Source organism: Mixophyes fleayi, chromosome 2 (genome assembly GCF_038048845.1).
Source record: "Mixophyes fleayi isolate aMixFle1 chromosome 2, aMixFle1.hap1, whole genome shotgun sequence".
Classification (NCBI taxonomy): Eukaryota; Metazoa; Chordata; class Amphibia; order Anura; family Limnodynastidae; genus Mixophyes; species Mixophyes fleayi.
The window spans coordinates 89,615,034-89,628,885 of NC_134403.1; the positions used below are offsets into that span (position 1 = coordinate 89,615,034).

At 41.5% G+C, this 13,852-nt stretch overlaps 1 protein-coding gene across 1 annotated transcript; it reads right to left on the reverse strand.

Annotated features, from left to right (window-relative positions):
* Nucleotides 1-6,303: 6,303 nt before the first annotated feature.
* Nucleotides 6,304-13,608, reverse strand: DNAJC22 (DnaJ heat shock protein family (Hsp40) member C22). The gene is made up of 2 exons (XM_075199620.1): nucleotides 12,565-13,608; nucleotides 6,304-8,311 (listed from the first exon to the last, which is right to left on the reverse strand). The coding sequence occupies exons 1-2, from the start codon at nucleotides 13,405-13,407 to the stop codon at nucleotides 8,126-8,128; spliced, it is 1,029 nt and encodes a 342-aa protein (XP_075055721.1). The 5' UTR covers nucleotides 13,408-13,608; the 3' UTR covers nucleotides 6,304-8,125.
* Nucleotides 13,609-13,852: the final 244 nt, after the last annotated feature.

The following is a 13,852-nucleotide window of genomic DNA, read 5'->3' on the forward strand; positions in this document are numbered from 1 at the left end:
GTGGTCTCTCTTTTTCTCTCGCTTCAATATTCGAATTACATTCAAACCTGGTGAGAAGAATAAACGTGCAGATGCTCTTTCCCGAGCCTTTTCCTGTGATTCCAAGACCGAAGAGGTGAAACCTTATCCTATACTAGATCCCAAGTGTATATTTACTTCTACTTTGTCTCCTGCCTGTACACCACCACCTGGGAAGACTTTTGTACCACCGGATTTACGAAAGAAACTGTTGACTTGGTTCCACTCTACTCGTTTTGCTGGCCATACTGGTATACGTAAAACCATTGAGTTGGTCTCCCGTAATTATTGGTGGCCAAAATTTCATCGTGATGTTAAGGACTTTGTTGCTTCCTGTGAAATTTGCAGTCAACACAAGTCATCTCGCCAATCTCCTGCTGGACAATTAATCCCACTTCCTATTCCGGACAGACCATGGACCCATTTGAGCATGGACTTTATCACCGACCTACCCCCTAGCAAAAAATATAATACCATCTGGGTTGTGGTAGATCGGTTCTCAAAAATGGCTCATTTTATTCCACTTATTGGCCTACCATCGTCATCTGTTCTTGCCACATATTTCGTTAAAGAGATATTCCGGTTGCATGGCTGTCCCGCAGAAATTGTGTCAGATCGTGGAGTTCAGTTCGTGTCTAAGTTTTGGCGAGCCTTGTGTAAAATTCTTGGTATCCAATTAAACTTCTCATCATCCTACCATCCCCAGTCTAATGGACAGACTGAACGTGTAAACCAAGATTTAGAGACTTTTATTAGAATGTTCTCTGCTGCCAATCAGGACGATTGGGTGGATCTTCTACCTTGGGCAGAGTTTGTGCATAATAATGCCCTTCATGAGTCAACTTCTGCATCACCATTTTCCATTGTGTATGGGATTCATCCATCCTTTCCCAGGTTTACTTCCCTCCCGCCCACCCAGGTTCCTGCTGTTAATCTCGTTCAACGGAGATTTGTTTCTATCTGGAATCAAGTGAGGAGCTGTCTTAAGAAATCTTCCAAACGTTACAAGTTTGCGGCGGATAGAAAACGTCGGGCCGCACCTGCCTTCAAGATAGGTGATAGAGTATGGCTCTCTACAAAGAATATCCGTCTCAAGACTCCTTGTATGAAGTTTGCTCCTCGCTTTATTGGTCCTTATACGATTTCAAAAATTATTAATCCAGCTTCTGTGAAATTATCTTTACCAGCTGCTCTTCGGATCTCCAATTCGTTTCATGTCTCCTTGTTGAAACCATTGATCATTAACCGTTTTTCGTCTACCCATACTTCTTCTACAGCACCTAAAGTTCACTTGGATCAAGAATTCGAGGTCAAACAAATATTGGATTCAAAAATCTCTAAAGGAAGTTTGAAGTATTTAGTAGACTGGAAAGGGTTTGGTCCTGAGGAACGTTCCTGGATCCGTGCTGCGGATGTTCATGCTCCAGTTTTCGTTAAGAACTTTCACAAGAACTTTCCTTCTAAGCCGAATCCTAGGTGTGCGGTGCCCACCTTTAAAAGGGGGGGTACTGTCACACGCTGCTCATTTGGCTTCCACAGACAAAGACTGAGACACTCACAGGTGTCTCATTAACAGACTTCAAACCTCCAAGTTCTGATCTGCACAGGTGCAGACTGATTACCTGTCTACTTCTAATTAGATTCCTATTGGCTCCTGCGTTGGCTCCAGACTTGAAAAGGCACTTCCTTTCTTTCCTCTGGGCCTGTTGATCATGTTACCAGTCTGATTAGGTTCCTACCTACTCTGTGAGCTCTCACCTGGATCGTCAGTGCCTTGCTGTGTTGCTGTTAAAGACCATACAGATCAAACTGCAACTGTCTCTGCTGTATACTACTCCACAGACTATTCAGCTCATGCTGCAACTATCTCTGCTGTATGACACTCCACAGGTCGTATCATCAAGCTGATTGTGTTGCTGTTAAAGACCATACAGATCAAACTGCAACTGTCTCTGCTGTGTACTATTCCACAGACTATTCAGCTCATGCTGCAACTATCTCAGCTGTATGACACTCCACAGGTCGTATCATCAAGATGCTTGTTGTTCTTTTCTCTGGCTGAACTGTTCATGTATTATTGAAAGCATTAAGGCATTATTTGGTTCCTGATTACTGCCGCATCTATTGTGCATATACTGCTACCTGGACAGTTAATCTCTCCTCTGATGTGGGCTGCTCAACTGTGATACCATTTACCTGCTGCCTTATTCTTTCCACCTTATTGCTGGGCTGTGCATTCAAAACCATATATAACTATATGCTGATTGTTCATATTACATGTGATATTGCCGGTGGCTCCGCCCACCTTGTACTACGCTCCTAGTGTGTGTGTATATATATATATATACATATATCAAGACTTTCCTGTATATTCATCCAGTCATCATTAAACCTCTGATTGTACTTTTATCCTGCATCTGGCATCTATTTGAACCTCAGGCTATCATTACCACTTACCAGTGTATTACCATATTCTCACTCCCCGAGGATCTGTTCCCACAACATCTATGAACAGATCCAGAGTCCAAAATACCAAACCGTGACAAGCTCATAAACTTAGAATCAAGCACAGCGGCTAAAATGTAGTGATCCGATTTCAAGATGTAAATAACTCTTGGATCCTAGCGAAGCGAATAAAGTACTTGATCTACAAGTCCGACATACTTAGTGGAATTGCTTTGTTTCATCTCCTCCTTCAATTTCTCGAGCTGCTTTTCCAATAGTCTAATTAGGGGAATCACTGGACTCAAACTTGTAGTGTCTGAACTCGCTTCACAAGTGACTACGTCAATGGTTTCAGCACCTTGCACAACACGGAAAGTATTCCACTGCACTAGACTAAAATACATTCCCCCTCCTTTCGCAATGTCATGACTTGTTGAGTAAGCGTGGATAGTTTTTCGCTATTGGTTGGTTTCAGTTGGTGGCAGGACAAATTAATTCTTCTAGCAGCTGCTGCAGTCTCCTACATGCTGTTGCAGAATGCCGAAAATGTCCCACAGAAATCATCTCCTGCACGTCTCTGTCATTAAAAAGCTTTGTAGCACCAAGTGAGCAAAACAGGGAATGTGATGGAATTCACCCAGCTATAATACTCTGACAGTATTAGTGGTGTTATTAAATCAAATATCATGAGGAGAGTCCAAATGGGATAAGCCATGTTGCAATGACATCCGTTAGCTTTTCTAACAGGTTGTCAGCAGTATGCCTCTTAGTGAAGCCGGGGATACACAGAGTAGTCTGCCTCTGAAAGATCAGGGGCTAAATGTATCAAGGTGAGAGTTTTCCAGCGGGTTTGAAAAGTGGAGATGTTGCCTATATGTCACGGTCACAAACAGGAGTACAGCTAGGAGTCACGAATATGGTGAAAACACTCTGTTTATTTGCAGAAAAGTATAAATAGCAGGTAATTGAGAGCAGTAGTAAATACCAGGTGCAAGCTGATGCAGGAAATGATACGAATGTTCAGAAACCAGCAGGTAAGCAGCTAATGCAGGGAAGCAGGAAGTATGAACAGGTTCCAAGCAGGCATGAACCAGAGGATCAAGGCAGGAGGAAGAATCCACAGGTTACAACAAGGATATGACATCACAGGATGGGACAACAATAACCAGCCATGTATGCTGGGAGTGACAGGTTTAAGAAGGGACACACCCAGGTGCAAGGAATAATTACAGGGCAGGTTAACCCCTGATACAAACAAGTAGGGCACAATAGCAGCACCTCTGGTGAATGAAGGTACTGCTGCAACACACAAAAAGAACAAATAAAAAAGTCCAGGAGGCAGGAGCTGCCAGGCAAAGCAGTAAGCTGTAAGCAGATCGTTACACTATAGCAACCAATCAGATTCTAGCTATCATTTTGTAGAATGTACTAAATAAATGATAGCTAGAATCTGATTGGTTTTTCAAACCCGCCGGAAAACTCTCACCTTAATACATTTAGCCCCTGATGTTGTTTGTTAGTTGTTGCTGCTGCTGCTGTTTCTGCTGCTGAAGGCGATTCAGCAACCCAGTGGCTGTCACATTCATATAATCTTTAATTTGCCCAGTTCCACTTGTCTACATATCTGTGGTTAAGTGTACAGTGGGCAGGGCCAGATTAAGGGAATGGAGGCCCCTGGGCTAAGGGGGCCTCCATTCCCCCGTGAGGGCCCCCCCATGATCTGAGCTGCCCGCACCCCACTTACCTCCTTCCCCGGCACACTGTACGCTCTTTACTGAGGAGATCTCGTGAGAGTGAGACTCACGAGATCTCCTCAGTAAGGAGACTACAGCGCGCCGGGGAAGGACCCCAGTGAAGGTGCTCAGCAGCACTGATCGCGCCCCCGCCCCCGACCGATCAATACTGCTGCTGAGCACTTTCAAGGGCCCCCTGGATGCCATAGGCCCCTGGGCTGTAGCCCAGTTAGCCCTATGGTTAATCCGGCCCTGACAGTGGGTAGAATAACCTCCTGGTACAGGTGAGTAATTGCTTGTCTAGTAAAATGGTGTCAAGATGAAATTTGGTAACACGGACACAGGACCTCAAATAGCTGTCTAAAAGCTGCTGCATCAATGGTGGATATTGGTCGCACATATATTACTAGCATAATTGCCATGGTGCCTGTGATCTGCTGTGCGACTGGATGACAGCTGTCATATTTTCTTCCTCTTTCAAAGGATTGTTTAACAGTCAATTGTTGTAAACTACAAGTAGTCTTCTTCTTGGTCTGTTTCTGGGATGACGATCACCCCCAGCAGTAGCAGCAGCAGCTCAAAGATTCTTCAGAGGAATCCTGGATAGGGGAGGAGTCATCTAGCATTAGCAACTTGGATGCAGGACTAATTCTGATCACTACTGAGGATATTGATGATGAAGGTGTTAGCGGTGTAGATTGCAGGTGCTGGGATCTAGCTGAGATAAGGGAGCTAGCTGAGGCTGGACTGCTTGTTATTTTTTTAGTATAAGTTTCTGATTTTCCCTAAAGCTTACCATGAACTTGCTTCAAATGGTGTAACATGGTTGAGGTTCCTAGACGGTTAAGGTCCCTACCTCTACTGATTGTCACTTTACAAATGCTACAAATGGCTACACAACTATTTTCAGGATTTGGGTAAAAATAATTCCACACATAAGAGGTGGATTTTTTGGTCTTATGCAAAGGCATGACAATGGCCTTCTTATCATTGGCAAGAACTCTTTCACTGGTGAATCACTTACACAAACAACATTATTATCATCATCAACATCCTCGTTAGCGCCGTTGCCAGCTACACAAATATCCCCCTCATCCTGTTGCAAATCCGAAATGGCATCCTCCATTTCTATATTACCAGCTACAGTTGTACTAGTTGTATTATGCATACATTATAAATTGCACCCAATATAGGGCAACAGAGAATTAGTACTTGTGTCAGTTGGTTGTTATTAAGGCAGTACAGATTTTATGGTAAAAAAATCAGGGGACATAACTGTATGAATCAGGATTGTCCCTACAAACTAGCAACAGCTATCAATAATTCCTTTGTTTCCTGAGCTATAAGCTATAATGTAAGTTTTTTTATGCATGATGCAAAAATAGGACATAGGATGGAACATAGCAATGCATCATTTTGGGTTGGTCGCTATTAATACAAAGATATATATTTACTAATCTGTGGGTTTGAAGAAGTGGAGATGTTGTCTATAGCAACCAATCCGATTTTAACCTGCAGTTTAGTGAATATACCCCAAAGTGTTGTATCTAATTACAAAGAAGAGATGTTAACAGAGACATGCTGTTTAGCTTTTATATTTTATTACTTCTGTTTCACTATACAAAATGTGCTACAATCACAAATGACATTGATTTCCCTTCAACCTATTTTTTCTAATTTTGTTTATCTTTAAGCAAACTGGATTTCGTCTGCTAAAATGCTAGTAACAATTTTGTATAAGCCGCACAACTTGATTTTAACAATTCTTCCATCCAGTTTTGAGTGTGACAAAGCTATTCCTGATGAACCCTCCTCCAACATATCAGTTGTACCAAATTTACTTTTTAGTGACAGAGAAGTAAGATTTGTGTCAGGGTGGCCCTTTATAGACAAGAAATACTATTGAGCCTCAATGAGCCTATGTCTTGATGTTTGATTGTTGGGGATCCCATTGTGGGCAACCAGTACCCCCAAAGATAGAAGGAACTCTGACATATCCAGCTGTAGATAGTATAATTTCAGAAGGTTTTCTTTCTATTTTACTTATGTTTCACAATTTTGGTTGTATTATTCATTTATAATACACGAGTAGTACATTTTAGTATTTTAATTACCATTGTGTTAAAATTTGTTTTGATCTCCGTTTTTTTATTTAACCGTTAGCAGGGGGGTAGTTTGTAACTTTATGACATGACACATTTTAGCCCTTTTGCTATGGACTGGTTAAACGACAGTCATTTCTTTATTCATTAGGGCAGTGATAGGCAACATGAAAGAGGTGGATGCAACCTTCAAAAAGGTCATACAGAGGAAGGAGGGAGAGCACAGTGCACAGGCTTGTCCTCCAGGTATGTGGATTGACCTCACTGCACTGTGCAGAAGAGGTCACATGAGGTAGAAGTTGGCAGCCCCTTCTCTGATAAGCTGAGGAGCAGCCGGGTTGGGGGCCCACAGGTTGCCCACCACTTATTTTAGGGTATTGTACATTGTATTCTTTAGGTTGTGCTTTTAGAACAATAATTCTTTTTTAGGGTTACAAAAGGTAAAAGACAAAAATAGTAAAAAAAAAATGTTTTCCTTTATTATATTTGATTATTTTTATTTTCAAGCATTTAGTGCACCTCCTTAAATGTGTTCCCGTATACCTCACACTTATTTTAATACCTATTTTGCATAATTCTCTAGGGAAAGTTATAGTGGTTAAAATTAATTTGGGAGAAAGGGGGTCATTTTTTGGGGGTTTTTTTTGCTACTTTTTTTGCATTTCTATTAGCTTTAACTTGTATTATTTATTATGTCAGAATATTCCTTTCCCCAGTAGGCTAGAACAGACCTTGGAAGACTCTACAAATAAATGTTTTCATTTTTACAGCAGTTAGAGTTGAACAAACAGTTAACTTTCAATATTTTTTTTTTTTACTGTGAAATGTAATTAGGGATTTCTTAGATGCTGGCCAAAGGGTTTTTGTGATCAGTGTAATGTCAGACTGAGGTATTTGAAGGAACAAGACAATAATGAAGGATACAAACTGTTAGCATTGTTCAAAGACAATGTAGGAACAAATATATATTGTAAGTATATTATTATCTTTGTAACACTAACATGGATGAGGAATGTCTTACCATGGCCACCGTAGCAAAATATATTATCTTTGATGACTAGTGTTGCGGTGGCAGAAATAACTTTTCTTGTAGAGCTGTTTATACGAGGAGTCACATAAGTCATGAATTACAACCCACTACACTTTTAATATATTTTCTTGATGCATTATTTTTTAGTTAGAAGAAACAAGGTCAGGATTAGAAAGTCTTTTACTCTCCAGCTGTTGTTGAACTACAGATAGGGAATACTCAGGGGAGGAACAGTGTATAATCGGGCCCCTTAGCAGGGGCAGGCTGGGCTAGGGGGCAGGGGGGCATCTGTCGCCCAGGCCGGTCCCATAATGGGCTACCTTGTGCTAGGTCACTGGGCCACCTGCATTTTTTCCATTAAAATACACAGCTGAATCGAGTTTTTCCCCCCGGGCTGAAATTTGCCTGCCCTCCCCTGCCCCTTAGCCATATTTGGGTAGGGGCCTGGCCATAACAATTTAACTGCCCAGGCCCCCCGCTCTGTTCTCAGAAGAGCAGAGTGAGGCCCCTTCTGAACATGTGCAGTCTGGTGAATGCACCCACTGTGCATGTACCCAGCTCAGAAGCAGCTTCCGTACTGTTCTTCTTTTGAGAATAGAGCGGGACCACAGGGTTTTGGAGGGGGAGGGTGAACCTCATCTGTGAGGCCTGTAGCTGCCACGCCACACCACCTGTAGTTCCACCACTGGGCATACTGACACTAGTAGTTTACCAACACTCTGAAAACTAAAAGCTGCCTACAAATGTAAAGTGATATTTTTTAGATGTGTTATTGCCTTTTCTAGTTGTGAATTCTGTCATTGTCCATGATTCTTGATTTTCCGAAGCCGTGTGAGAGATTCATAAGCTGCCTGTATCTCAATAAAATGCTCTTCAGCTTCTGCAGGTTGGTGCCGGTTGTGATCTGGGTGCCAAACTCTTACCAGATCTCGATAATGGCGATTTATTTCTTCCAACGTTGCATCAGAATTCACTCCTAAAATCTGGTTTGAAAAGCACACAAGAAAATACAAGGAGAATGAACTGATGTTGATATTAGAAATGCAAACATTTGTGGCACAAATGGATATATATTTCATAATGCTTAACTGTTACTGTGTTAGTTTATCAGTATGATATTATTAGGACAACAGATTGTCTAGTACAGGTGACCTTGTTACATGTCCATTTACAAAGTTATTTATCTTTTTCAATGTGTCTAACATATCCATGCTTACAGCATCTGCTCTTTTTTTTTTTAACTTTCTATTAAAGTTGCAGATGTGTTCTCTATACTAGATGCTCATTTAGGACCTGTACTGTTGCTATAGGACCCAGAAGTAGGGACATGGCAAATGCAGACGTATGTCTATCTTAATTTATTAAGGTCAGCTGCTCCAGCTCGTGCACTTATCCCCAACTGATAGATAATTTCTCCTCCTTTCCACCTCTCTAGTGTGCTCAGAGCTTCTGGTGACATTGTGTTCAGCATTTCCCTACGGCTATACTATAGGTGAAGTGTCAGGAAACCTTTCCACTAGACCCTAATCTGTGGCCTGAAAATCTTTGTAATGCATATTAGACCGGTCCAAGGGATAATTCGGCCTTGTAAATGTAACTCAAAATAACAATACACTGTACTAGTAACAAATACAATTTACACTAAAGTGCTGAGTTTTAAAAGGATAGGTGTTAAAATTTAGAAATTATGGATAAATGGTAAAAATATATAGACTAGAAGGGGTACTTTTAAGAATCCACATGAGGTGTGCAAATGGCTAAGTAATACTAGTATAGTCAAAATGTAATTCTAATCCTATTTCTGTATACTCTTAGAGATGTTTCAACGAACAGGAAAGGACAGCAATGTGATCCAAAGCAGGGTTTTCCTTTTGCAGCGCACATTTAAAAACAGGGAAAGAGGTGGAGAGGGCAGATTTTTAGGGGCATTCCTTGCTTTGCAGAGGGGTGAAAAACCATTTCCCCTTTTCAAAAAAAAAAAAAAGACTTGAATTTTACACCAGCTGAGAGCTGGAAATCTTCAGATATCTTCCTGTACATTTAATAGGAACCATTTTGTAATATAACCCCACGTGTAATAATAGCTGCCCCTATGTGCCCTCAATCTCATGATTAATTTAAGGCATGAACGGGGCTAAAACAAGGATAAAATAGTTTAATTTAATGAGAGGGATGATAGGAGGCTGGACTTCGATGTGACATGTACATTCTTGCACAGTGCTCCTCTGGACATTTCTCACACACCTAGGTGCACTTGTAGGCTTCAGCACCTTGATTTGCTCTGAGTGGATCATCCACGCATATATGTGCATAGGCTAGGTGTTTTACAGTGCGCATTAAGTGTGCTTTGTAAATGACCTCCATTAACTTTATTGAACCTTAGCATTGCACCCTAAAGAATATTTGTATGAAAACTGCTTCTTCTGCATACTCAGCTCTGACAGAACATTTTACATATTAATTTTCAGGGTCAGCATACCTCCTCTGAACTGCTATTTTCAAACAGTGGAAGTCTCGCTAGTCTATTAAGCAGACCAGTAACACTACACTGGTGATTGGTGAAGGGAATTTAGCCTGACTGGAAGTGGAGGAGAGGAAGACAAAGCAAGGGGATGAGCAGGGTCATGTCTGGCGCTAAGTTCGGCAACGGTCTGGTCACGCTGTAACAGGGAAACGCGTTATGTTATAAGCTTGTTCAGCATGGGGCTGAATTTCCTAGTAGCATCGAGGCTGCAAAAAAAAATAAAAATGTAATTCACCCTCTCTAGGAAAGAACAGGATCCTCCCAACACCTGTGTGTGGTGCATTTTGGGGTAATAAAGAGTAATAGAAATAAGCATTTTTGTATGTGGAACTACTGGTTCCAAGCCCTGACAACCATAAACTGCTTGGGCATGCTGGTGCTTATAGTACTACAAGTACCAGCATATCTTTGTATTGGTTATTGAATTCACAGAGGGGCTCCACAAAACAGCGGGTATGCAGCATCTATCGTTTATTTTATTCCTTATCGATTAAAAACCTGAAGACGGAAGAGGATTCCAATGGATTTAGGTGATTAATAAATTGGTCAAAGAGGGTTTGGGGGGAATCTTTAAAAGTATTTTATCACAGTTTATGTTCTTTTCCCTAGTATTTATATAAGTGGCACTACAGGCCCCAGTGGGCCGTGTATGTCAGGGCATACTAGCACTTGTAGTTCTACAAGCGCCACCATGTTCTGGCAGCCCTGGGTATACTGTAGTTCTACAAAACCTTTTATGTTATATGCTATGAACGCAATTACTATGGATCATTTGCAGTCATTTTAGAATAAGGATGTCATCATGATTACTGTAATATAGCTTATGTATGCATCATTAGCTATATCCTGTTCTTTCTGTCAATCCTTGAGTCTGTCCATCATATTGCAACTCCGTTTGCATAAGGGATATGAATTTGTTACTCATGTTTATGTCTTTGTACACCAATTTTTTGGATTGTTTAGATCAGGCCTGTCCAACCTGCGACCCTCCAGATGTTGTGAAACTACAAGTCCCAGCATGCCCTTCCATCTATCAACAGGTTATCTACTGGCAAAGCATGCTGGGGCTTGTAGTTTCACAACATCTGGAGGGCCGCAGGTTGGACAGGCCTGGTTTAGATAACCTGTGGCAAGAATAAATATCTGGCAACCAGCCACTTTATACTATACCAGTAACATCCATCCTCACTTCATCACATACACTTTCACCTGCGCCTGGGAGATAATCAACTTTCTTCAGCTATTTCAACTTTGGGGATTAGGACGAGCCCCGTCACACTCCCAATGGCCGCACTATACATATAGGTAGAGAAGCGCGGATCCCATTTTTGTTTTCTGAAACCTAATTAACATAGCTAATACAGCAGGTACAACTTCTCGACACGTACAATTTTTTTAAATCTTTGCCACAACACACTCGACAGGTTCACTAGTTTGGGTGCTTGTCATCATCATCCACTACTACACATGTCCCTGACCAGCCAACTCTTACTGTACTTTGCATACATAAGAACAACTTTTTCCTCCAGTCACGCATCTTCAGGCGTAAAGAGTCGGAAGTTCCAAAAAGTCACAGGTCTGAATAGCTGCAGTTGCGTGTGTTTACTTTCTGAGCATGTGCAGTGCAAGAAAATGCAAAGGTACACTACACAAACAGGCGTACATCTTACTCTGAATCAAGGTACACTACACAAACGGGCGTACATCTTACTCTGAATTAAGGTACACTACACAAACGGGCGTACATCTTACTCTGAATCAAGGTACACTACACAAACGGGCGTACATCTTACTCTGAATCAAGGTACACTACACAAACGGGCGTACATCTTACTCTGAATCAAGGTACACTACACAAGCGGGCGTACATCTTACTCTGAATCAAGGTACACTACACAAACGGGCGTACATCTTACTCTGAATCAAGGTACACTACACAAACGGGCGTACATCTTACTCTGAATCAAGGTACACTACACAAACGGGCGTACATCTTACTCTGAATCAAGGTACACTACACAAACGGGCGTACATCTTACTCTGAATCAAGGTACACTACACAAACGGGCGTACATCTTACTCTGAATCAAGGTACACTACACAAACGGGCGTACATCTTACTCTGAATCAAGGTACACTACACAAACGGGCGTACATCTTACTCTGAATCAAGGTACACTACACAAACGGGCGTACATCTTACTCTGAATCAAGGTACACTACACAAACAGGCGTACATCTTACTCTGAATCAAGGTACACTACACAAACAGGCGTACATCTTACTCTGAATCAGGCTCCTAATGTCATTATATCTGGACAACAGCACTTAATTTTGTTACTCATATGATAGTGTATGCTTTAATATTCTGTATCATCTAGCTAATGCCTCATCTTTCACTGCATTCATCTACTGTATTCTGTATTTTTAAATTTTGCATATTTATTTTTATCTTATGAAGGCAGAAAGGACAAGGTGTGATATTCACAGAAGGCTTTCGTAAAAGTGCTTTCAAAGGTCAATGTGGCAATGCTGTAATTACTTCCTGTAATATTCTGTGCCGTTTGGTTTAGTTCAGAAAGATCTTGTGGGAGTTAACACTTTAAATATCATTAATAAAGACTATACTATATTAGGCTATTTTCAGGTAAAGTAATTCTCAGTGAAAAATGCTGTGATATTAATTATATTTTACATGCACAGTTCAGTTACCTTGCAGGCCATCTCTTCCCTTTCATTCTGGAAGCTCGCCACAAACTCGTAAATCTTTTCCCACTCTTTGAAGTATTGGTCCTGGAATCCTCCCCCTCCTGTAAACAGTCCCCAAGCCCTGTATGGTAGTAGGAGAATCCTCTCCATCAATGAACTGAGACTGGGGAAAAAACTCAGCCAGTCAAGCAAGGCCCCAATGCATCCAGCTACATAGCTGACAGTGCGGCTTGTATTAATGAGAACACTATAGGCCAGTGGACCAGTAAAAGCCAGGTAAGCTAGCCCAAAACGATATAGACGCAGGCTAAGATTTTCAGGCTTTTGCTGCTGCCGACGGTAGAACCTGTTTTGTTGAGAGGTGATGCTTGCGGTGAGACTGATTGGGATCATGGAAATAGGACGGCCGTAAAATATTGGTGATGTCAGGAATGCAGCTACAAGTGTGCTCTTCAGGTTAGAGGTTTGCTCACCCACACACGCCACAAGATGCACTCCCAAACCAACAGCAAGTGGCAGCGCTACCATATAGTAACTGGTAAGGCTAGATAATCCAATGGCTGCTGCTAGACCAAAATAAATGCCAGTGGTTACCTGTGCCACAAAGCGAGAGGGACTTGCAGGAGGTTTTCCTTCCTTTATTTTGTTTGATTTTTCATCCTGTTTATTGATTTGTGATACAAGTCCAGGAATCTTCCAGAAGTCCCACATCCATCCCATACCAAACCCTCCCAAGGTAAGCATTAAAAGCATGGCATGGCTGTCTCGTCCCAGGTATATGTGGTGCAGTCCTATCGGTCCACCTATGGCCCAAAGACCGTAAGCAACTATTAGACGTTTTCCCATCGTAAAAATCTACAGGTCACCAGATTACTTGTGGAGAATAAGTTGCTTTGGACATGTTGCTTAGTGTAGAAGAGAAGTCACATTTCCGCATTGAGTGATTGCAGTGGCTCATGCTGAACTGCCTTACTCAGACATGCACACAGACTTTGCTCCTCTCACCACGGACCACATGGAGTAATTGTCCCAAAGGTCACATCTTACTCTGACTAGACCTGCCTCCAAACACAGGCTGATAAATCACCGCTCAGGACATGCAAATAATTCTTTATGCCAAATACACATAGCATCTAACCAGCAATAAGAGATATTTAATTGTCTCAGACTATGACATGTTTACCTACAGAGCTTGTAAAGGCTTCAGATGTAATATTGGATAGTTTAGTAATGTAGCACAATAATACTAGCTGTGGAACACTTGCAAACTGTAAATGTTGCTAGTTTGATT